Source organism: Lissotriton helveticus, chromosome 5_1 (assembly GCF_964261635.1).
Source record: "Lissotriton helveticus chromosome 5_1, aLisHel1.1, whole genome shotgun sequence".
NCBI classification, from domain to species: Eukaryota; Metazoa; Chordata; class Amphibia; order Caudata; family Salamandridae; genus Lissotriton; species Lissotriton helveticus.
Genome location: NC_136065.1, coordinates 1,276,970,342 through 1,276,995,554, shown reverse-complemented (window position 1 = coordinate 1,276,995,554; position 25,213 = coordinate 1,276,970,342). Strand labels below are relative to the sequence as shown.

The 25,213-nt window shown below is 46.4% G+C and overlaps 1 protein-coding gene across 1 annotated transcript in view; it reads right to left on the bottom strand.

Annotated features, from left to right (window-relative positions):
* Positions 1-2,297: 2,297 nt before the first annotated feature.
* The window catches only part of LOC144752642 (fish-egg lectin-like), a 118,826-nt gene continuing 95,910 nt past the window's right edge, over positions 2,298-25,213 (bottom strand). Inside the window, exon 4 of the mRNA XM_078640522.1 lies at positions 2,298-2,442. Within this exon, the coding sequence (XP_078496648.1) occupies positions 2,298-2,442 (145 nt within the window). The remainder of the gene's footprint in view (positions 2,443-25,213) is intronic.

The following is a 25,213-nucleotide window of genomic DNA, read 5'->3' as shown; positions in this document are numbered from 1 at the left end:
TTATAGTTAGTTCTACTAACTGTAACTCTCGCACCCGCAATCCACTGGTGATGATGTGACATATTACATCATTCATGACATGGTCAGTGACATCACTGATGACATCTCAAATGACATCACTGATGACAACACTCATGACATCATCCAGTGAATGTGGTTTGGTTTGTTATTTAAATATGTATTATATATACACCAATCTGCATTGAAGATTCAGTGGATACATAAATATCTGGATAGAGGATTTAGTAGCAGAGAGATTTATTGTTTACTTGAGTAATTTATAGTGTCTCACTAAATATATTGGCTAGTGACCAAATTCTGTGAATATCTGTATTACTTGGTCAGTTGTTGTGTAAACTGCTGCACCAGTTTGTTACTAGCTACGTGAAAGCCTTTATCTAGGTAGATGCGACACTTCGTAAACCCCTGCGCTACATTATAACTTCTCCACGTATAATGTATGCAGGGTGGGCGTAGTCAGATTTGCCTTACATAAATGCTACAAATCCACTTATGATGGGGGCATAGCAACAGCTGATATAGTTTCTTATTGCAAAGTTGCCTACCTAGTGATTCTTAACAAATGGTGGATGACCAACCCGACTTTCGCTCCCAATCGGGGGCGATGCATAGAGTTCAATTATTACACCTCCTCCAGGGTGGGACGACTATGTTTACTCTTCCCCTGGCCATGAAGGTGGTAATAAAGACTTTGCATGATCCGATGAAGTTGCTAAGTTTGTGGGAGAGACTTTCGGGGATAACAGCCCAACTCCCCCAGGTGCTCAACTCAAGGGACACCGGCAATGGAATATGAACGGGATAACAAAGCTAGGTGGTGTCATGCAGGGAGCGACCTTGAAGTCCTTTGCCATGTTCAGGTGGAGTTAGACCGCTACCATAGTTAATTTTGAGATACCTCCAGTTGTGTCACCCCCTGATGCCTTATGTGGGGGACCGCTCGGGCTGCTAGATTTCAATCAACTGAAGGGTAAAATACTGGTGGATGATCTCTGAGAGCATAAAATCATTTAAATTATTTGGTCACTGGTGAATAACATATCTGATTCTTTCCCCTAGGTATGGGATGCATGGGAGGCTGACCTGGGACCTCTCACAGATCATCACTGAAGAGAGGTAGGGGTGGCAGAACAATTCCAACTTATTCAGTTGTTGAAATATCTTCACGGCACATACTATATGAGATACAGTTATGGCGAGAGGGGTTGTGGCCTCTTCATGCTGCCTGCATTGTTTAGAGTTCTGAGGGGTCCTACTACCTATAGTGTCGAGTAGTAGGGTCTTGGCCCCATCCTCCTGAGAGTGGGTACTTTCAAAGGTATGTGACATCTTGGGCTGAGGGCGTATCCCGCAGGACCCAAGGATGGCCATTTTACACACACAGGTGAAAATTGCTCTCGTGGCTGCAAACAGGGAAATTGCTCAAAATTAAAAAGGTAAATCACACTCCTCACTCGAGGGTTGGAGGAAGGGTATGGGTCACTTCATGAGGATTGAATGCCCAATATATACAGCAAAGTGTTGCCCACACACATATTTGAGGATATGGATGGACTGGGCCTGATTTAGAGGGATTCTGAATGAACCCTGCAGGCACTCACCATGGTATTTGGACAAGGAAATGGAATCTTTTTCGGCCAACAGTTAACGGGTATTATGTATGTAACAACTGCACTGAAATTGACCCTCAAAACATGGGTACATTACTCACACGTCAGATTTTTCCCACCTGTTAAACATTAAGCAGGATGGTCAGACCCTAGGAGATTAGTATTGGTACTCCTGACACTGCATTTGAAATCTCTAGACTGAACTGATTATTAAGGCAGTGACAGGAAAGGAAGATAAAAGGGATTTGGATGAGCCCTATTAACTTTCTGTATTATCCATTTGTGTGTCTTTCCACTAGTCTCTCAGCAATAAACAGGAAGTTATTGTTGGAGTAATTGTGGTAAAAGGGTACACTCTTTTGATTTTAATAGTGGGTGATGTCACATTCTCCACCCCTGGTGTTTTGGTAAATCAAAGACTATGGTAAAGAAAAATAGGTGTAAAAAGGAGAGAGAAAAAAAGTGAGCTTCTATGTTAAAAACAGCCTTTTATAGTACAATAGATGCAAAGAAATAGGGAGAGGCTAAGGAACAGCAGTAACACAGTGTGTGAGAATGCACAATAGTAGAAGATGCTCAATTAAAGAGATGATCAGGAGAGGGCAGTGATCCATTTTGTGCCTGAGACAGATCTGCCATGGTTGAGCTGGTGCCCGCTCTTCTGCTTTACAGTTGGCATCTCAGGATCATCTGGTCCCAGGTGAGTACCCACAGCAAGTCCAGGTCCTGTGACAGGTGTCTGAACGTATGGGTTTTGTACTGAAGCTGGGTCCAAGATGTTCCAATCGGGTTGCTTGCACTTATACCATTCCTAAAACAAATTTGAGAGGGATTTTATTGCAGATTTTCAGCTGACACAGATTCTGATTTGAAAATATTGAAAGCTCCGAGATAGCATCTTTTTGTAGAGGGTAGATACCCATCAGTGAAATTTTTGCTTTAGTCCAGTAAAGAGAACTGACACACTAAAATAAAATTTTCATTGTGCACCGTGAGTGCTGAAATATCTGAAGGCACTTTGACTTCAGTGCACTTAAAATGCAGTGGAGGTGGGTGCTGTCAGATACAAGCATCCTTGGTCATTCAGCGTATCACACATTAAAATTCACCCATTACTGCAATGTGAGCCAAAATACTGAGAGTTTGTCCTTTCCCTAAATCACAAATTAAAGTATTCTTTTGAATCGTTATTTTTTAATTGATTTTCAACTCCATAGGTGGAATAAAAGAAACCAGCAGTCTAAGACATAACAGTTGTTGTACATAGTCATAGGTGCCCCCCCCACAACTCCCTGTGGTCCTTAGAGTGTATATAATCTCAATACATATTCTGTACAGCATATTTGCAGTATCTCAGTATTATCTCATTCATGTCCCATACCTAAGTTACATTTTTTCATTATTTTATCATAGTTTTGGGTATCACATCATCCCTGAGCCGATCGTGTGGTGATATCTGTCCTACCCCTTAGGTGTATATCGTCTGTTTGCCTTTATCCAGTAGCTCGAGCCCATAATATTTCCTCCACCTGTCCTATATCTTGTTGAACTTTCTTGGGCAGCCTCTACCCTTGTATGTGACCCTTTCTGCTGCCATGTATAGGCCCATTCTTGCCTTCCAATCGTGTATTGTCAGCGGGGTCGGGCGCCTTGCTATATCTCTTTTCGCTAGCACCATTTCTAATGTGCTGAGAATCAGCTGCAGTCTGTCAATGTCCACGTCGCTTGGAATCCCTAACAGAATAAGTTTCGGATCCATAGAAATGGTCGCCTGCATTACTTTTCTCCTACGATCTCATTCCAGTTTATCTGTATGACTGGGCAGTCCAATATTGTGCAGTACTTGTTTACCCAGTCTTGTCCTCTTGTCCACATCTAAGGCCGTTCCGGTTGTCAGCCCTCCCAATCCTGTTTAGTCTGACCCTGTCGTAGTAGGCTCTGTGAAGAATTTTATATTTGATAAGGCGTAGTCGTGTCTTGATGGCCACCTTTCTGGGGTGCATCAAAGGGCCTCCCAATCCACATATTCTATGTCCCCCAGATCCTCTTCCCATGTATTCCTAAGTTTGTCTAGATTGTCCTGCATGTTGTTATTTAGGGTTGTGTATGTAACTGAGACTGCCTTAAGTATGAGTTGTTCTTGGAGTAGCCTTCCCTCTAGTGATGCACATTCTGGTAGGTTTGCCCCATTTATACCCTCCATTAACCATGCGTGTCTTAGTTGGGCATATTTGAAGAATTGGGGTGTTTGTAGTGTGAATTTGTTGCATGGAGCAGGGAAGGTTTTAAGGGTATCTTGGTCTATAATATCCCCTAACGTTGAGATCCCTATGTTGTCCCATCACCTGAATCCCATTATTTTACCCTTCTCCTTTAGCGAGTTTCATTTCCATAGTGGGGTCGCCTTAGTAAGTTTGTGAGACCATCCCATTGTTTTGGATGCTGTCCCCATGCCTCCTGAGTGGTTTGTGTGGCTGATAGCAGCCCCCTGACTCCCTTCCCTCCATAGAGATAGTGGAGGACTGTGCATGGGGTCATTGTTCCTCGTTCCAGCCGACATGTCGGGTGATCGCCTGCTGCATGTATCCAATCATTAATAGGAGTGGGATTCTCAGCCCAGTAGTAGGCTTCCACATCCGGCAATGCCAGTCCTCCATTGTATTGGTTCCCCAGCCACAAAAACAAGCGCATTTCATCGTCTATCTATCGAAATATCATGCGTGGGAGTGGTGGCAAGCGTTCTGTAGTGTGTGGAGGAATTGTTTAAACATCATCGCCCGGCACATTATCATGAGGGGCAGACTCTCCCAACTTTGGGCAACCTCTTTGAATTTAGTCAATATTCGTTGAAAATTGCATTGGCGACATATGCTGTCGCCAACATTGGTGAGAAATATGCCCAGATATGTGAACCCATTAGTCGCCACCTGTAGATCTCTCAGAAGCGGAGGCCATTCTGTCATTGGGCGTGGGCTATTAATCTGTGATTTGTGCCAATTAACCTTATATCCAGCGTGTTGTCCATATGTGTCTATTGTGTGGAAGAGGGTGGAATTTGTAGTGTCTGGACGTGTTATCAATAAGAGAATATCGTCCACGTAGAGGGATATTTTCTCTTCGTCAGTATCCCCCTAAATCCCTGTATCTCCTAGCATTGTCTGATCCGGCAGGCCAGGATCTCTACTGCCAGTGCAAAGAGTAGCGGGGATAGGGGGCAGCACTGCCTTGTCCTACGTCCAATGGGAAAATCTTGTGAAGTTCATTCATTCACACTCACTGTCGCCCTGGGGGAGTTATGTAATAGCACCACCCATTTCCTCAACTTTGGTCCCAGCCCAAACTTGGGCAAAGAGGCCTCTATAAATGGCGAGTGCACAGTTTCAAACTCTTTCTCTGCGTCAAGGGGTTGAAGTATATGAAGTGTCTCGATCCCTGGCTGCCATCATCAATTTATGGGTCCTACAGATGTTCCATCTAGTCTCTTGGCCGGGCACAAATCGTGATTGATCACATTGGACTAATGTTGTTATAACAGGGCATAGTCTTGTGGACAGAATGTTTGCAGGTATTTTTACCTCAATATTGAGGAGGGAGATCGGGCGATAGGATTCACATCAGTCTTTTGGTTTACCTTCTTTGTGTATTGGTATAATTGTGGCTAGGCGTAGGTCTAGCGGAAGCATGCCCTCAATATATGCATCCTGAAAGAGATTCCGCAAATGTGAACTCAACAGGTCTGTGCATCTCTTATAGAATTCAGCTGGTAGACCATTTAGTCCTGGGTCTTCACAGATCGTAATTTAGAGATGGCTTCCTTCACTTCATTAATAGACAGGTACCCCTCCAAGTCCAGTCTATCGGTTCTAGGGTATATATTGCGTTCAGATATTCTTTGATTTTGGGTGTGATGCTAAGGGGTGGATACTCATACAACTTTCTATAATAAGCAAAGGCCCTTGCTATTTGATCATCGTCAGCGTATATCCCATCCTGTACATCCTCAATGGATCTCATCAATCTGGTTTCCATATCCTTTCTATTGAGCCATTCTAGTAGTTTCCCTGCTTTATCTCCTATGTCATTTAGGCGATTCCAGAGCATTTTTACTGGTGTAGTGTAAATTCTGTGGTCCAGAAATGTTCTAAAATGTGCACCATTTTCAAGGTAACCAATACCAGTTGGAAATAAAATTCACCCTTCCGAGAGTAAGATTTGATTTGGTTGGGACATTTAGAGCTAGCTTTCAAAAGGCAGGATTTAGGGTGACCAGTTGTTTAGGGTGACCAGTTGCTGGTTTTAAACCATGTAACTTGTTGTCCTGAGTCTCACAGTCATGACTAACAATTGTCCCAGTGTGACATATTGGGTTGTTAGTTGAGGGGGTGACACCCTACTCAAGCAACAGCCACAATGCTTGTCAGGGTGAACTACAAAAAATCCCTAAATTAACTCGTGCTTAACCCTCTGATAGCTTGGTACAAAAGAAGTCATGCTTAACTTAGAGGCAATGTGTAAAGTATTTATGCAGCACTTAAAGAGTAACAAAGTGTAAACGCAACTCAAGAAAAATCACACTCTAATTTAGAGAAATAGAGTTAATTTTAATCAATTATTTGCACTGTTAGACCTGGCATCATTGGCATGAGTCTCTCCTCCATTTTTTCTGTTTGCCTCCTCTGTTTACGATGTTTTTGCTGGTAAATGCTTTGGGCACTGTGCCACTGCTGATCAGTGCCACAGTGCAAGTGCTCCCTATTTGAAATTGCTGTATTGATTGAATTCCATGTTTGGCTTATTTGGTTTACTGTCAGTCCCTAGTAGAGTGCACCAGGAGTGCCAGGGCTTGTAAATACAAATGCTGCTAGTGGGCCTGCAGCACGTGTTGTGCCACCCACAAGAGCGACCTAGTAAAAGTATGTCTGAAGGTCTACCATTGCTAGACCACGTGCAGTCTGGTACTGTCACGCAGACTGCGCAAGTACACCTACTTGCCAGTCCCTAAAACCTTCCCTTAACTTCATGTTAGTCACCCCTATGGTAGGCCCACGGGCAGGGTGCATTGTAAGCATAAGGTAGGACAAGCCTGACAAGGTTGGCATGTCCTAATAGTGAATTACAGCCATATTCGTTTTTCACTATTGTAAGGTTACCTGCTCTCCATCAGTTAGAATGGGCTGCCAGGATTATTAATGCTATAATCCTAGCGGGCTCGGGGAGCATGGTGCAATGTCGAGTTTGGTATCCCTGAACTCAGGGTCTAATAACGCATCCGTTTGGGTGGATGGTTTTTGGACTCCGTGTTTGAAAATAGCACTTTTAGAAAGTAGCTATTTTCTTGTCTAACTGTCTACCGGTCTCTGCTGGTTCTGGTGTGCGTGTGACAGGAGCTGGGTGGCTCCAGAGGTCTGAATGAGTCAGTGTGGGATGAGTGGGGCATTTGCATTGAGAGTAGGGGAAGAGTAGCTCCTGATAGCCTGCCCTGCCTGATACAATGCTGGCTCCGCCCCCCTGCCAGGCGACTGATGGCTCTGTGCCTGCCTGGGACTTTCCTGGCCCACCTCCTGCCGGGCAACTGCTGGCCCTGCCCCTGCCAGTGACAATGCTGGCTCCGCTCCTGCTGGGCGGCTGAAGACTCTGCCCTGCACAGTGAATAGGCCAGGTGCTTCGGCCTGGCAACACCCACAACAAACCCAAGATGGGGGGAAATTCCCCTGCATGGACAAAGGGATCAAAGCCAAAAAGGGGTATAAGAGAAGGACCCCTGAACCAAGAATTTAGATCACTTCTGACAAGGAAACCTGAACCAAGGACAAGAAGCCTGCTGATCTAAGGACTGCCTACCCCTTCTGCCAGAGTGCTGTTTGTTGGGGGAATCCTGCATTGCTTCTTTATTTTTGCCAAGGAACCAGGAGAGAGGAACTGTGTGTGTACTCTCAATCTTTGCTAAGAAAATCTCCAAGGGCTGGAAGAGTGCCAGTCTCCTGTTGAAGTCACAGGGCTAAAGGACTTCATCTGCTTAAAGTGCTGTTTGCTGGAACTTGTGAATCCAGCACCTCTGAAAGAATCCAGCAATCTCGACGCCGACGGACGACGCCGAATCCAGCTCGACATCGTGAGTAACGGCTCCAGTGTCCCGCTTCCTCGACACCGGCCGCCGGGCCCGATCGACGCCAGCAACAACGCCAGTGAGTAGTGAGTTCGGCTCCAGCTCCAAGTGACCTCGTGTCTGCACCGCTGCTGATCGACTTCGAGCCCTCTCGACGCCGTGAGCGTTGCTCACTCTTGCAACATCGACATCGACGACGCCGTATCCTGCTTCATCTCGTGAGCGCTGCTCCTGCCTGACTTCGGTCGACGCCGCTGCAGATCGCCCCCGACTCCGAGGCCCGATCGACGCCGAAGACGCGACGCCGGACATCTCGACGCCGCTGATCATCGAGTGCTTCACTTTTCCAAGGTACTGTGTTGTTGGGGTCTGTGCGACTCCGGGCTCGACGTAGCGCTCCTCGCGGTCGACGCCGAACCTTTGGACTAACTTTGCCTCGACGTCGTGTGACTCCCGTGTGGGTTACATTGTTGCCAAGAACTGTGTTTTAGAGAAGAAGAGTTGCTTTTGATACTAAAGACTGTGTGCTAAGAAGAAACTACGCTTGAACTATTATTTTTCCTTCCCAGAGTATTTATTAAGATTGTGGTATATTTTGTCGTTATTTGGTCTTGTGCTAAGCCTTATATAAAAATCCTTATTTTTATAATACTACTGTGTCGTGTCCATTTGTAGTGTATTCACTTTATTACTGTATGTGGTCATAAATGCTTAACGCACTGCCTCTGAGATAAGCCTGTCTGCTTTGCCAAGCTACCAAGGGGGTGAGCAGGGGTTATCTAAGTGTGTGATCCCCTTGCCCTGACTAGAAAAGGTGTGTCCCTATTTGTCAGAAGTGTATACCTCTGCCAACTAGAGACAGCCGCTTCTAACATGCACCAAAATGAAAACAATCTAATCAGTAGAAACAGAGTTATGCATTTTTAAAGTTTAAAGTAAAAAATAGCACTTAAAAGATCAAAGTGCGAACCCCAGATATCTAGTCTCTCAAGACCAGGGCAAAGTCGAAATTTATGGCTGACCGTAATGGTGAGCTGTTCGGATACACAACGTGGACTGGGCTCTGGGCTTTGTCTCTACTTACGTTAGGACTTTGAATAATTTTTCAAGAAAAATGTCTGAGAAGGTAAAGTTCAGCTGGACAAGGCATCAGGGGCTGTCTGAGAAGGGGGAACCATTGTTGGGAACCTGCTGGATGAAGTTGCAGTGAAAGTTTTATGTTCGGACGTTGCCACTTTTATAGAAAGGGAAAATCTCCAGAGGAATGAAGCTAAAAGCGCTCCAAGTGGCTGGATACCTATTTTGCAAGAAGCGCTGAACAGGACTTTCTGCTGAGGAGAAGAATGTAGCAGGAGCTAATTCAGGCCAACCAGAAATGCACCTTGGGTGGATCTACGAGCGGGTAATCCTGGTCATCTCCCAGTTGTCAGTGCATGGTTTGGCAGATAATCCTAGGTTTCGGATGTGGGCTATCTGGGCACCTTTAGCACCACTGTCAAGAGTCCAGGACTGGAGGGAGCACAACTTGGAGTGACATGACTCAATTAGGGCTGGTCCACGTGTGAGCTTAAGATCTTTGGAGCCTTCCCTGTACCTGAGGCCAGCCAACTAGACCTTGGAGTCACTATGAAAGTCTTGCATTCAAGCAGGAACGCAGATCTCAAGCAGTCAGTCAGTCAAATTATCTTTATTCGACTTAATTAAAAGTCATACAAAGAAATTAAAAAACATTTCATACAGGGAATTGTGGAACGTTTCATACACATTAAAATATAACCATTCCATCAGTTACATTAATACATTAATACATTAACACGAAGCTAGGCCTACAAAAAATTAAAAATTAAAGATTAAAGAAGGGGTAACAATGGGGCTAGTAAATATGCTTTTTTGTCCTAGCTGCTGCAACCAAAAAGTTCGCCATACAAAAGGTAATGCGTGGGTTAATCAATGATTGCAGATAGAGCAGGGCGGGTCTCACCTGTGTGAAACCCGCCTCCTTCAAAACTGGTACCAGGTATTTTTTCCTCGGCTCTAAATAAAACCCACAAAACATAACAAAATGCATAGTGTCTTGAAATGAAAAATGGTCACAGCTGCAGGGTGGAGCTAGCTCCGGGTTTTCCCATGTTTTAAAAGACCCTAAATAAAAATGTAACAAATTAAATCTAAACTTGGTTAAAAGAAACCTGTGGAATGGGATTGTAACAAAACCAAGGTACGGTGCTAAGGAGAATGAGTTAACAAGTAAATAATGACCCCTAACTGAGGGTTTCACGAGCTCCCTTTCCTCTCGTGATGCTCTCGCCCTCTCCATAAAGTGTTTTTTGACCAGGTCAATATCTCGAGCTTTGATATCTTGGGGGGCAGTGAAAAGTTCAGGTCTCCCCAGGTCTGAAAATGCCTTCGCCAGATAAGCCAGCCAAGGGATTTTTTTAAAATGATCTAAGGATAAGACGTCAAACATAATCTTATGGTTCAATGGTAGATCTTCATTGAGCCACGTCTTTAACCAAAAGATCAGTGGAGCCATGTTCAGCCCATCCGTGAGAAAGTCTAAACCCACCTCCATGTGTATAGAGTAGGTTGGTGTTGACTGTGGCAGAGAGAGAAGTGTTCGTATAAATTTATTCTCAGCTCTCTGGATTGGTTCCACATTAAAATAGCCCCAGAGTGGTGAACCATATGATGCGATGGCGACCGATTTACTCTTGTAAATTTTTAATAGAGCTTCCATTGGCCTAGCACCCAACCTACCCGCAAAGCCAATGAGCGCAGCTGATGATCTAATAACCGCTAACCTCTTCACCCTCACTTGAGGAAGCCAAGTTCCTTTCTGGTCAAACAGGACCCCTAGATAGGGGAAAGTGGGGACCCTCGAAACCATGTCCCCTCTACAAGTGAAGGTTTTAGATCTCCTCTTACTGCTTTCTCGTCCCACCACCATGGTGTGCGACTTACTAGCATTTATTTTTAGGTCAAGCTGTTCCATGAATGCACCAAAAGCATTTAAGAGACGTTGGAGGCCGACACCCGTGCGCGCAATTAGCACGGCGGTGTCCGCGTACAGGAGCGCTGGTATCTTAACAGCTCCTGCACGCGGAACATCTGCTTCCTTCTCCTCCAAATGTGCACCCAACCCGTTGATATAAATGGTGAACAGCAGGGGGGCCAAAATACATCCCTGCCTTAACCCCTTCAGGGATTTAAAGAGGGACGTACACCTACCCTCGTTAGTAACCCGCACAGCCGCAAACAGCTCTTGATGTAGAGAGGCCATAAATCTTACTAGTGCCTCGTCAATCCCCATACTCAGCAATGTCATTCATAACTTAGTCCTATTCACCAAATCGAAGGCCAAGTAGAGGTCCATAAATGCAAGAAATAGGGACCCCTCCTTAGCCACCGTATACTTTGAGATCAGCAAGTGTAGGTTAGAGCATTGTTCAATTGTACCTTTCCTTTCTCTAAACCCATACTGGATCTCAGATAAACCCTCACAGTTCTCGACATTTTCCCTCAACCTGGCTAAGAGGACTCTACCTAGAATCTTCACTGACGAGTCTAGGAGGGATATGGGCCTATAACACCCGGGATCGTCCAGCTGACCCTTTTTAAAAATAGGGACAATAGTAGAAATGTCCCAGGAGGATGGTGTAGGGTTACTATTAACAGCGGTAAAGACATTAGACAAAACCTCTGCCCACAACTTCGGGGAGTGTAAAAAGAAGTCAGCTGGCACCCCGTCAGGGCCAGGCGCCTTGTGTTTGGATGTGGCCAGAATAGCTTTCTCCACTTCTGTACTATAAAAGCGTATTGGTGTGGAGTCTAGGGTGACCAGTGAAAAATCTTGAGTTACCTGATCATTCTCCCCATATACGTTTTTAAAATGGGACAACCACTTGTCATCTGAGATGACACAATCCATACCCTCATTTACTTGGTCAGAGAAAAGTGGTTGTTTGATTGTTTCCCAGAATTTTCGGCTATCTTTCAGAACAGCCGCGGATAGGAGATTTTCCCAAGCTTCCCGTTTGATGCTATCTTTTCTTATTTTAATGGCTGACTTGTAGATTTTCCTTAATCCAACAATCTCGCCCTTAACCCTTGGAACTTTTTTCAAGGCTAACATCAAGGACCTATGAGCATTGGAGCACGCGCTGTCAAACCAGCGCATCTTTCTCGGTGCTCCTCTCACTGGCTTCGCCAGGAGGTCTTGGGACACCTGACCACAGATCAGCTCAAAGGCCCCTATAATTTCGCAGCCCAAAGCACAAGGGTTCTGACACACCTCTACCTGTTTCTTTATTTTCCGGAAAACCTCTGCATAAAATTTTCTGGGACCACTTTGGCCCACTTGACTCTTCTCCCCTGATCAGCAGTACGCAAAGTATTAGCCGTACTCACTTTCCCCGGGTATGGCCCCATATAATCTCCCCAGGCTACCTCAAGTTGGACAGGGTTATGGTCGCTCTGGTGAGATGACAAGGTGCGATAAAAGAGCACCTGGTTTAAGATACCTTGTGAGATAAAGATGTAATCAATTATGGTGCCTGGGTTTGTGCCAGTGAATGTAGCTATACTTCTGTCGCCCTCTGGTTCATACAGATTAAAATTTGCCAAAAGCTCTTCTAACTCCTCTCCTTCTGAGGTGTGCTCAAAATGAGGTCCCTCGAGTTCTTCGCAATCCTTGTTATTTAGACTGCATGCAAACATGCAAGGATGAATGTTAAAATCTCCTAATAAAATATACTCTATGTCAAGCTGTGTATACTGACTGCCTGACCTTAGTATAGTATCTAAAATGGCAATATTACTACCAGTATTGTCCCTATTCCCTGAGTTATAAAAGTTAATGTATAGAGTTCTCCTAACAGGATTAATCACTCTCTCTACAATAAGAATATTGTTTGAGACAGTAATAATCTGTTTTAGGGAGCCCTTCAGTTCTAAAGAGAATTTTATTTATTTTATTATTAATCTTATAGAGCGCGACAGCTACCCGTAAGGGTTTCCCGGCGCTAATTGACAACAACAACATGGTTAATCCTGAAGAAAAGGGGTTATTGGGCAAACAGCCAGGTCTTTAAGGCCTTTCGAAAACGGAGATGGCACTGCTCCATTCGTAAGTCCACAGGAAGGGAGTTCCACAGTTTAGGTCCCAATACAGCAAAGGAACGGCCTCCCACTCTGGAAAGCCTGAACCTAGGTACGCAGAACAGATGTTGGGAGGAAGAACGAAGTGAGCGTGTAGGTACATAGGGCTTGACGAGTGCTTGAAGATAGATGGGAGCAACCTCAATTTTAATCTTATGCATAAAGCATAGTGCCTTAAATTTTACTCGGTTGTCAATATTAAGCCAATGAAGTTGCTTAATACGTTCCGCGATTGGATCATATTTCCGGCATCCACACAGGAGCCGGGCGGCAGCATTCTGAACTAATTGGAGACGATGCAGGATCGCCTTGGTGGCCCCAAGATAGAGCACATTACTGTAATCCAGTCTTGAGGTCACCAGGGCCGTCACAACAGATCTTTGTGTGTCAGATGGCAGAAACCAAAAGATCTTTCTCAGCCATCTAAGAATAGTAAAACAGGTGGCTGAGACTTTATTGACCTGGTCTTTCAACGACAGATCCCTGTCAATGAGGACCCCTAGGTTTCTAGCACGTTCCGATGGAATGGGTAGAACGCCCATCGTTGATGGCCAGTGTCTCGGACTCCAAAGGTCAGGCTTGTTGCCAAAGACGAGCACCTCCGTCTTATCGCTGTTAAGCTTTAGAAAATTTCCGCTCATCCAGCGAGAGATGTCACTAAGACCAGTTTGCAGGGAGGAAGGAGAAGAAGGGTCTGCTTGAGTTAAAGAAAACACAATCTGAGAATCGTCAGCATACGTGAAGAGGTTAAGGCCAGAAGACTGTGCAACATGGGCTAACGGAACAACATAAAGATTGAAGAGGAGGGGGCTAAGAATAGAACCCTGGGGAACACCATGAGGGGAATGATAGATATTAGAAGTGAAAGTGTTAGAAAAGATTTGAAAAGTCCTGTCAGAAAGAAAGGATGAAAACCAGAGAATAACATTAACAGGCCTCCCTTAGCTCTGCCAGAACGGCTAGAGATAGCTGGCTTGGCGAAGCTAGTGTACCCGTCCCACCAAGAGTTATCATTTGTATCCCAGGTTTCCTGGAAAGCAATAATATTGTATCTAACGACAAAGCTTAACCACTCCTTATCATTACGTTTGGAGTTGAGACCTGCTACATTCCAGCTTAATATCTTGCAGGTTTCTACAATTCGCTGTGCTGCAGAATCAGTCAAAAGTGCTACTTCTTCTGCTCGCCAAGGGGGGCTTCCAATTGCAGGTAAGTTACCCCCTAATTCTGCTGCATTTATCAGCTCATGGGTAGTTTCTTTTTCATTAATACTGCCATGCTCCGTAAAAGAATCATTGGCAGTCTCAGCCGGGATAAGGTCAGGTACAAGTTCCCTCTCCAGGACAGCTTGCGCTTTGCGCCCTACCAGACTTATATTCTCATTCGTTATTTTACCAGTTCTTAATCCTTTGTCCCTAGCTTTCTTATTACTTATTAAGAGTGATGCCCTTACTCCATTAGTTGACATATTTGGACCCCCTATGCGTCAATCGCAATCATTCAGGTTTGCCAAAACTCCAAACCTGTTCGCTGTACCAAATCCCCAATCATGGCTTGGGGCCCCCAGTCCCCATCCATTTGTTACTGTATTCCACCTAGGTAGTGGGGTGTTGGGGCGCGTTGGGAAAACTCAACATCTGGCCAAGCTCCTGCGCCATTTCCACAACCCCCACGATTGTCAGGCGATAAACCAGGCCCCCACCTGCTCTCTGTATTCCAGTGTGTTCTAGGCGTCCTAGCAAAAGGCGCATTTTGATGATCACCTGGCCATATACCAAAACTATTTACTGGGCCACTGCCATAATCATTATGTATAAATCTAGGAACCTTTCCCCGTACATTACTTCTTGTAGACCATCCTGCTCTTGGGATATTTGGCTGAAGTGCATGTTGCTGTTCGCTATAAAAGAATTTTAAGGTAAGAGGGATTATCGATCCACTCCTTCTTTGGGGGGGGGGATATATTTGACAGGACATTTGGAAGCACGGCTGCGTTTGAAAAATTTAAAACTAAGCAGTCCCCCTTAAACTTCTTTTGCTTGTTCCCTATCCATGTCATCCTCCTCGCCATAACAATTTCCTCTGCCAGCTGTTCTTTCCCATAATGGGTCATCTGCATGTTACTTGTCAACCAGTGTAACGACTTACTTGTCAGGGATGAGTTCGATTCTATCTGACGAGGGGGTAAGGTAGGTACATTAGCTAATACCAATACCAATGGTGATGCTTCCATAATGAAATGCGAATGCTCATCCCTAGGGAGTGGTGGTAATGGTAATGGTGCAATAGATGGAGATGTAGGCACCTCACTCGATACTACCTGGCTAAATGTAACTAATGGTGTCTGAGCAGGCGGAATGGTCTCTAACAATCCTTCATCAACTATTGTATTACCCCCGTTATTACCCTCCATCGTATCTACTGGATTGATGGCACTGGTTACTACTTTCTCCAATTCTTCTGATAGCTTGCATTGCATCCCTCCCATCTTTTTCACTTCTGCAGTTAACTTATCAATTTTTCCAATCAGTGGCTTAATGATGGTTTTAATCTTAAGATCTATCATATCTGCTATCCTGTTAAACAGATCATCATCTATGATTTGTCTAAGGTTATCTTCCTCCTGCTCCTTTTTTTTCCCCTTCGACTTCGGTGGGGAAACAGTCACTTTCCTCCCTGTCCGTGTCCCCCCCATTTGGACTGAATTTTTCTGCAGGTTCTCACTGCCCTAATCACAGGCACTGGGGATGGGGGTTCCTCTGCTATGAATTCCTCCTGATGTTCGAGATCAGACCCCAGATTTGACTCCACATCAACCAGCAAATCTACGCTATGATCTTGATTTTCTGTATCAATGAGGTTGGTGTCTGGGACATTCATACTAAGGTCTTGCGATGGTATAACAGACATTTCCACGCTGGTAGAGGGGCTTTCTAAATGAAGAACAGGGGATTGGCTCAGGCCTAATGATTGTCTTGGTTTGGTATTTATTTTATTTACCACTTGGACCATGTAATTATCCATGGTATTGAGCGTCTCTGAAGCTTCATGGACATTTTTCTTAGGCATGATCGCAAGCGCTAATGAACTTTGCGTTACAACACAAGCTAATAATGACCAGATATAAGCGCGCTCAATTCAAACAAAACAGTTTTTAAGTAGTAGATGGTAAAGTCTTACTTCAGTCCAATATCATTAGTGGAGGCACGGGCAAAGTAACCGGCCCAGTCCAGTCCCGGCCAGTCTAGGACTGTCTAAGACTGTCCTGCCCTTGTCCCGGGCTTCTCCCGGCGCCGCCCGCGCACGTCCCGCGTTGCGTGGGGGAAGGCGGCGCTTTAAGCGCGATGGCAGCGCCTCCCCCAGTAACAGCAGCTGTGGTCAATTAGGCTCTCAGGCCGTGGCCGGGGCGAAACGATGCACCCTGGGACTACAAGTCCCACCAGGGCGTAGTGCAGGTGAGTCCAGGTGTCTTTGTGCCCGCACTTAGATAGCAGCCAGCAAGGGACACAGGGAACGATTCTCCGGTTTGCAAAAAGGTTTCAAAGGGCCCCGCGCTGCGTGGGGGAAGGCGGCGCTTTAAGCGCGATGGCAGCGCCTCCCCCAGTAACAGCAGCTGTGGTCAATTAGGCTCTCAGGCCGTGGCCGGGGCGAAACGATGCACCCTGGGACTACGAGTCCCACCAGGGCGTAGTGCAGGTGAGTCCAGGTGTCTTTGTGCCCGCACTTAGATAGCAGCCAGCAAGGGACACAGGGAACGATTCTCCGGTTTGCAAAAAGGTTTCAAAGGGCCCCGCGCTGCGTGGGGGAAGGCGGCGCTTTAAGCGCGATGGCAGCGCCTCCCCCAGTAACAGCAGCTGTGGTCAATTAGGTTCTCAGGCCATGGCCGGGGCGAAACGATGCACCCTGTGACTACGAGTCCCACCAGGGCGTAGTGCAGGTGAGTCAGGTGTCTTTGTGCCCGCACTTAGATAGCAGCCAGCAAGGGACACAGGGAACGATTCTCCGGTTTGCAAAAAGGTTTCAAAGGGCCCCGCGCTGCATGGGGGAAGACGGCGCTTCAAGCGCGATGGCAGCGCCTTCCCCAGTAACAGCAGTTGTGGTCAATTAGGCTCTCAAGCCGTGGCCGGGGCGAAACGATGCACCCTGGGACTACGAGTCCCACCAGGGCGTAGTGCAGGTGAGTCCAGGTGTCTTTGTGCCCGCACTTAGATAGCAGCCAGCAAGGGACACAGGGAACGATTCTCCGGTTTGCAAAAAGGTTTCAAGCAGTCCTCTAAGCACACAGGGCAGTCTTTAGGTGGCAAGGCAGTTCTCATTGTGCAGCAGGGCAGCCCTCTGAAGTACACAGCAGGCCACAGGCAGCAGGACCATCCTCTGAGGGTCCTTTTGCAGGTCCAGAAGTGAACTGAAGAGTGGGTCTGAGGGTCCGATTTGTAGGTTTCGACCTGGCCGGAGCACTGCGAAGCAGTGCCCCGCCCAGGCGAAAGCTATTGTTTACAATATGGGGGACTTGAACACTCCCCTTCTTCCATTGGCTAGCTCCATAAATGGAGGCTAGCCATTGGAAGAGAGTGGCTGTCAATCACGCTTTCCTCGTGAAAACGCGATTCGGGGGCGTTTGTGTCTTTTATTAAGTACCGCCCTCTCCTCTTCCCATTGGCTCGAATTTTACCTTCCAGCCAATGGGAAGGGGAGAGGGCGAAAAACACGCCCCCGAATCTGCCGGCCGGGACACCCCCGTGACGTAATTCCCCGGGCCGCTCTGTGATTGGCTGCCGGCCCGGGACCTGACTTGTTTGTTTGTTCTCTCCTTTATGAGGTAAGTTGTGCCCCCTCCCGCCTGCTGTCCGTGTCTTTGCCCCCTCCCGCCCGCTGTCCGTGTCTTTGCCCCCTCCCGCCCGCTGTCCGTGTCTTTTTCACACCCCTCCCGCCCGCTGTCCGTGTCTTTGCCCCCTCCCGCCCGCTGTCCGTGTCTTTTTCACCTCCCGCCCGCTGTCCGTGTCTTTGCCCCCTCCCGCCCGCTGTCCGTGTGTTTTTCACCCCCCTCCCGCCCGCTGTCAGTGTCTTTGCCCCCTCCCGCCCGCTGTCCGTGTCTTTTTCATCTCCCGCCCGCTGTCCGTGTCTTTGCCCCCTCCCGCCTGCTGTCCGTGTGTTTTTCACCCCCCTCCCACCCGCTGTCAGTGTCTTTGCCCCCTCCCGCCCGCTGTCCGTGTCTTTTTCACCTCCCGCCCGCTGTCCGTGTCTTTGCCCCCTCCCGCCCGCTGTCCGTGTGTTTTTCACCCCCCTCCCGCCCGCTGTCAGTGTCTTTTTCACCCCCCTCCCGCCCGCTGCCCGTGTGTTTTTCACCCCCCTGCTAAGCCCTGTTCATACACCTTTTTATCCCATTGTCTTTTGGTTTACCCTTAATTTATGAATTCTTTATTCTATTACCTTATTTCCTATTATCCTCCCTTCTTATTTTTATTTTCCTTATCTTTACATGCAATGTCACTGTTACCCACCTATCCATCTCACCACTCTAGCCACTTAGTCCGTCGTATATTTTTACCTCCGCCGCAACTTTTTCTCGTTAGTCCATCTTTCTTTTTTATTGCGCACACCCTAACCTATCACATGCGAGTTTATTAAATATATTACCGGCGATCGGCTCGTCACCTAACCTTCCAGGGGAATCACTCTTCACCTTCTCGTACCCCGAATTCTAGCGAACAACGTTTTCTACTTCATGTAAGTGAAACCTCGAGTTAACATTCACGGCTACGCTAAGGAGCTCCGCTCCATTAGTGCACTTTGTTAAAGTCGATCTCCATCCCGTTTTTTTAGAATCACGTTAAAGCTGGCCCGTTTCGAGCCTACACCGTGAGTGTTCATCTAGCAGCTTCTTTATTAAACACCGCTACTATTAACCCACACGTTTGGTTATTTTGCATGGTAGCTTTGTATTTTCACATGGTCGCTTTATTTTCTGACGCTTTACTTACGTTTCGATTTATGTCTTTGAGCACTTCACTCACCGCCAACTAAAACGGATATCACCCTGTACCCGGTGTTCACTATCCTGTGTTTTTCACCATCACTTCTTAGCACATATCACTCGTTTGCATCGTCCTCACATTTGTTTTGATTTTAGGCACCTCACTGTCAGTAAACCTTGAATGCACATACCCTCCATTTACGTCATAGTAATGGATATCCCATTCTTCTTCATCCCTTGTAGATACCCCTTGATAAAGGGCTCCGCCTGAAATGCATAGGGAGTGGAATTAATTAACCCACATGCAAGACGCTTGTGAACATTAAATGAACCTGATATGATGTGAATATCAAAAAAACTTTTTCTTCATGAAATAAAATGCAAAGAAACAATCATAAACTTGATTGGAGTCTAACTGTTTAGAACCCCACGGTGTGCCTCCATCCAGGGATGCACTCACATTAATGCGTGCACACAACTCCTTTGTACCTCTCAGCGTCATTGGACGGTGACGCCACCTGGGAGAGCACCCTACCCACCTACCAAACTTAAGCCTAAACTACTGATTATCCTAGTAGTGCACCTCCCAACCTTTGATTGATTTGCCCCCCTCCCGCCCGCTGTCCGTGTCTTTCTTTTCGCCCCCTCCAGCCCGCTGTCCGTGTCTTTGTTTTCGCCTGTACCTCTGGTGATGCAAAGGAGGAGTGTACTAACATGGGTAGCACTACACAAGAACATGGGAAATGACAAACTAATGGTAACTTCCAATCTAAGAAATGTGTTTGTAATTGGTGATTCTTGTTAATTAAGACCATCTTTAGTTTGTAGGTTTCGTTTGGGTGGAAGTCTTAAAGCAGCACATGCGGTTTATGTGCGGCGAACTGGTTGCACCTATTCAATGGACAGTTTTTCACCCACGGACAGTTGTTGCTGGACACTTGCAAAACAGTGGTCTCCAGTCTGATTCACGTTTATGGAGAGAGTTGCTCGGAGCTGTCTAAAACTGCCTTACCTTTTGTGCTTTTTGCTTTCTAATGTAAGAAGTTGATTCGGTGTTCGGATGTGCGGGCAGTGCAAAATGTTTTGTTTGTTCGTTTTTTCCCCTCAAAGCACATTTCTGTAACGGGGAGGCTAGTGTTGGTAGCAGGTTTAAGGGAAATTCTGGTGCTCAGAAAATGCACGACAGGACCTTTTAGTATCAGTTTTCAAACGACTTGAAAACATAGCATCTGAATTTGTCCTCACTTTTTTTTTACTCCAGAGGCTGCCTCCCCCAGTGGGAGTGTTGCCCGCTTCCCTCGCTGCTGTGCTGTGTTTTCATCCTCCTTTGAAGCAGGTCTCTCTGGGGATTTCTCGGGTGACTGTCTTTTGGCCAGTCTTAGATGGTAAAGCTATTGGAACTTGTGCATTCTGTTTTTATTCACGTTTAACATGCCTGTTTTTCAGATCTCCTGGTCCCCTCGTTGTTTTCCGAGTCTTACTGAAACGTTATTTTTATGTGCAGCACTTAGATGCGTTTGTAATCAAACCAGACTTTCAAAATTCCCATGCGTGGGCATTTTCTTGCCTTACTTGTATGGAATTGTATATAGAAACGTGCAAGAAACTGGTATGAATTTAAAGGCCCGGTGTCCCTTATTCTGGCGTTTTTGAAGTGTGCACTGCCTATGTTTAATACTATGTGCTGCCCTGTGTTCTCACCGTAGCACGAGCCTCGGGGTGTAAACAGGCGGTCACAGGAGGAAGAAATACTGCTGGGTAGGTGCTCCGGACTCCTTTAAATAGAAATGAATCTCCCCCCAACCCTGGTGTCCGGTGTAAATACGTTCTCTTAAAGTGCCTGGTAGGTTCACGAGATTCATGTGGATGAACCAAAACTTGGGGATACATGTAACATGGTATGAAAAAATGTATCGTGATATTCTGTCAATGCAAGTAGGAGGGCGGCGGTGGTACTGTTTATCAAGTAATGAGCATGGGCGGGAGGTTTTTAGGTTTCGCCTGTGTGTGTGTGTGACTGCTCCTGGGTGTGTGTGTGTGTGACTGCTCCTGGGTGTGTGTGTGTGTGACTGCTCCTGGGTGTGTGTGTGTGTGTGTGTGACTGCTCCTGGGTGTGTGTGTGTGTGACTGCTCCTGGGGGTGTGTGTGTGTGACTGCTCCTGGGTGTGTGTGTGTATGTGACTGCTCCAGAGTATGTGCGTGTGTATGTGACTGCTCCAGAGTGTGTATGTGTGTGTGTGTGTGTGTATGTGACTGCTCCAGTGTGTGTGTGTGTGTGTGTGACTGCTCCAGTGTGTGTGTGTGTGACTGCTCCAGTGTGTGTGTGTGTGACTGCTCCAGTGTGTGTGTGTGTGTGACTGCTCCAGTGTGTGTGACTGCTCCAGTGTGTGTGACTGCTCCAGTGTGTGTGTGTGACTGCTCCAGTGTGTGTGTGTGTGTGTGTGGGGGGGGGGGGGGGCTTTGGGTGTGGCTGGCTCTGGGTGTGTGGGGCTGGGTCTGTGTGTGTGTCTGTGTGTGTGTGGTAGTAATTGCTGTCTGCTGAGGTCGTCCGTAGGGTACAATAGTTCTCACATTTGCGAGAGGTTAAACTATTGGCAATGTAAACTTCTCCAAAGGCGAAACCGTTGCATTGTAAATGCTTGTTATACTTGATGGTAGCTTTGAAGTGAAAAAAACTTCTGGAGTTTTCCCCCTGTGGAAAAGTAAATTTTGCCATGTTCTGTGTCCCTACGTGTCCTCCATCTTATGTTATGTGTGCATGATTAATATGCATATGTATTCCCCATGTTTGATTAAAGACGCAATTACAGTTGTGTCCATCACTAGTATGCCAGTTTCCAGTTCTCGTGAAAGCTACGAGTATTAGGCCTATGTAAAGTTGCGTTGCCACGTTTCTCAGTGTGCACGTTATTTCATTGAAAAGTCCCCGTTTCTAGGCCTCAAAAGGGCCCGGACACCAGATTCAGCTCCTGTCTCCTGAGCCCTCGCTGAGGAGCGATACAGCCCCCACCTGTATTCCTGACCCTTCACTTACTTCCTGCCTCGCAGTGCCCGGCTCGGCCTGGCTCTGCCTACGAGTCTGCCAAGAGTATGTTATGATTCTAGTTATCAGTTCAGCCCTCCTTCTCTGCATTCCTAAGCTACTGAATCGCATCAATAGTTTCCGTCATTGTCTAGCCTTTACGTCTCCATGTAAGAGAAATACTGCATTTAATGGTCATTTAATATTCTTCAACGCACTACATGTAGAATAATGCATGCTCCAGTCTTAGAGTCTGTTAGCCTTTACCCCGAAAACTTTTGGATTCTATCAACATGTTCTCTAAACATCAGATACTAGATAGGGTTTAGGTACATGTCGCCCCTGACTCTCCAGACTTCAGTCTCTACTCCTAGCGCAGAGTTCATAGCCCCCAGCTTCTCCTAGTAACACGTCATTGTCAGTTTGCGCGCACCATTAGGTTAGAGGTCCCGGCTCCTTAGGTAGCCCCCTCCATGTTTCCGCCCCATTTATGACATACTCTGTTACGTTTACATCACATGTCTATGTATACGCCTCTTGTTACACCCACTTTCACCCTTATCTTTCGCGACTGCTATTGACCACACCCACTGCTCCGCCTACTGTAATTCACTGTAATGCAATTGTTTTAGTATATATACTTGTGCACTGTTATTAAAGTTGTGCTAGCTAGCCATCCCAGATCTTGTCCGTGCAGGTTGTCCTGTTCCTGTCCTTTATGCTGTATTAAACCTGCAAACTCCTACTACCTCGAATCTTGACTCTTATTTATTGAGCTATCTGTTATTCATATATTCATTCAAAAATAGAGGTATTATTTATTTATTGACCACATAATGGCGCCCGAACAGGTACTTGCCCTTTCCCCACGCGCCGGTGAAGCCACGCCGGCCCCCTGACCCTCTGCAGCCGTGACGGAACCATACCGTGCACGTGCAGATATTTCTGCTTCAAGTATCCCTCAGGCCCACGGAGGAGACGGAGGTGGCGGTCCAGCATCCAGACGAGGCGGTGGAGGAACGCGGCGAGTCCCGACCAGAGCCCAAGCCGAGAGTCCAAGGTCCGAGGTATCCGGAGGCCCACCCGTAACAGAAGTCCGAAGTTCGTCCGTCCGGCGTCGAAGCAGTCCAGTCCAGTCCGAGGCCTTCCGTTCTTGCTGCCCGGTGAGTACCGTTGCTGGGGTAGTATCTAGACAGGGTCAATCTAATTGACTCTGGTCCGTGGGTTTTGGTGGTACACAGACCCAAAACGAAGTGTCCACTTCGGTGGATGCGGGTCCTGACGTGTCTCTTTATGAGACCGGTAAGTTTCGCACTGTTTTAGCAGTGCATCTAGTTTCTGTTCTAGTCAGTTCTGTTCTCGAGAAGATTCATGTATTCTGTTTTCAGTATTCCAGGTAGTATTCTGTTCGAACTGTTATTTTAAATGTTCTTCATGTATTTTTAATGTCGTGGTATGAGAGTGGAGTAATTATCGTGTTCATTGTGTATTGTATTGGGTCTAGATTACAGTTCAGTCATGCCTTTATTCTCGAAATTACGTCAGTTAAAAACCAGAAAAGGTCTGCTAGAAGCAGCAGTTCCTGTCCCGCCTAGGGACAGTCCAGGTCATTTTATGTATCAGAAGCATGGCATAAGTGCCATATTATATCTAGATTTATGGGTGGAGTACACCAAAGAGTTAGAAGAAAAGTATAGATGGCCCGTATCAGGTACGTGGGATGCCGAGTGCATCATGCGAGTAGAAGAAGCATTATGGAAAAAGAAAGCCAGACAGTCACAGAAAGATGCCATCGAGTTATGGCGCAAAGAATCTCATAAAAGAACCGAAAAAGAAATCAGAAAGTCAGAACTAAGTAGAGAATCCTTAGAACGAGCCCAAGAAAAGGAATTAATCGAGATAGGTGAACGAGTTAAAACCGAACAGTCAGACAGACAGAGGAATGCCCTCATTAAGGGTATGTATCCTCTTCTTGCCGAGGGCTTGCCAAAAGCGACCCCGGAGGCATCCAGTAATTTTCCGCCACCACTAGTTCCGATCAAGCTACGTCACAAACCGACCGCAGCTGATATTTTTATCTCATCCTATTTGGACGACACAGTCCCAGAATATGCGAATCCTGTTCCGCCAGTCCCTGTAAATAATGTAAATCCTGCTCCTCCAGTCACCGGAGTACCTGCTACGGTACCCCCGGTCCAGCCTACATTACAATTTCCCACTCTGCCAGCACGAAGAGTATCAGTCGACGATTCCAGTTTAGGGGCCGCAGGAGGAGGTCCTCCTGGTACCCCGCCACCACACCAACGTAGAACGTTGGCCGAGTTACATGAATGTGCGTTACAGCGTACGCCCAAATATAAGTCCGTTGCAGATATCCGACGAGCTCTCACTGAATGCCGCTATGATCCAGTCGCAGGTGATGATAGTACAGTAATATATTCCATCCGTGTAAGACGGGTGACCGGGTATTTGGACACCCTACCGGATATGAAAGGAGATCTAGACAGAATATATCGTTTCATCCGTACAGGGGATGATCCAGAAAGTATTGGCGAAGCCATGTCTCAAAGGAAAGCTGAGATCCAACTCATGCTATTAAAGTTTCTGATTAATTGTTTAATAAGAGAACAAGATTCCCCGACTAAAGATCCGGCCGAAATGAGAATCCTGACAAGGTGGAGTGATAATATAGCCGAGGGTAAGCACAGAACTATCAGTAGTATAGAGAGTATGTACAAGAAAATTCGTAAAGAAATAATAAGGTTACACGAGAAACGCAAAGAAGCACTAGTAAACGAGAAAGAAAATGACTCTACTGAAGAGGTAGACGACGAGAATCCCGCCAGAATAGCGTATGTAGGAAAATCTAGATTTCCAGACCGCCATTTACGCCTAGAGCACAAGAAAACTGTTCCTCATCCAGCACCAGAACAAGGTTCTCTAGAACAAGTATTTCAAGCTACCGATCACATTCTGAAATCACGAATCGGTTACCGTGAGTTAAGTACTATGCATGAACAAGAACTAGCCCGATCAGCAGTCCGATGGACTACTGATTCTACCACTTTTCCAGATGAAATAGTGGCACAAATGTTTCTGAAACTGCCCCCAGCCGAGCAACGACTGGTGGGTATGTATATGATCCAGCACCTCATTACTCTGTATGAGGGTCAACATTCTGATCCAGGTCCGTTACACGATGTCCTGAACGAGTTACTCCAGTATAGATGGAAAGGTCTAGGTACCGATTTAATTAGTGTCATCCTAGAACAGCGCCACAAATATAGAACGTTTTTGAACCCGCATTTTGTTCATGTCTCACC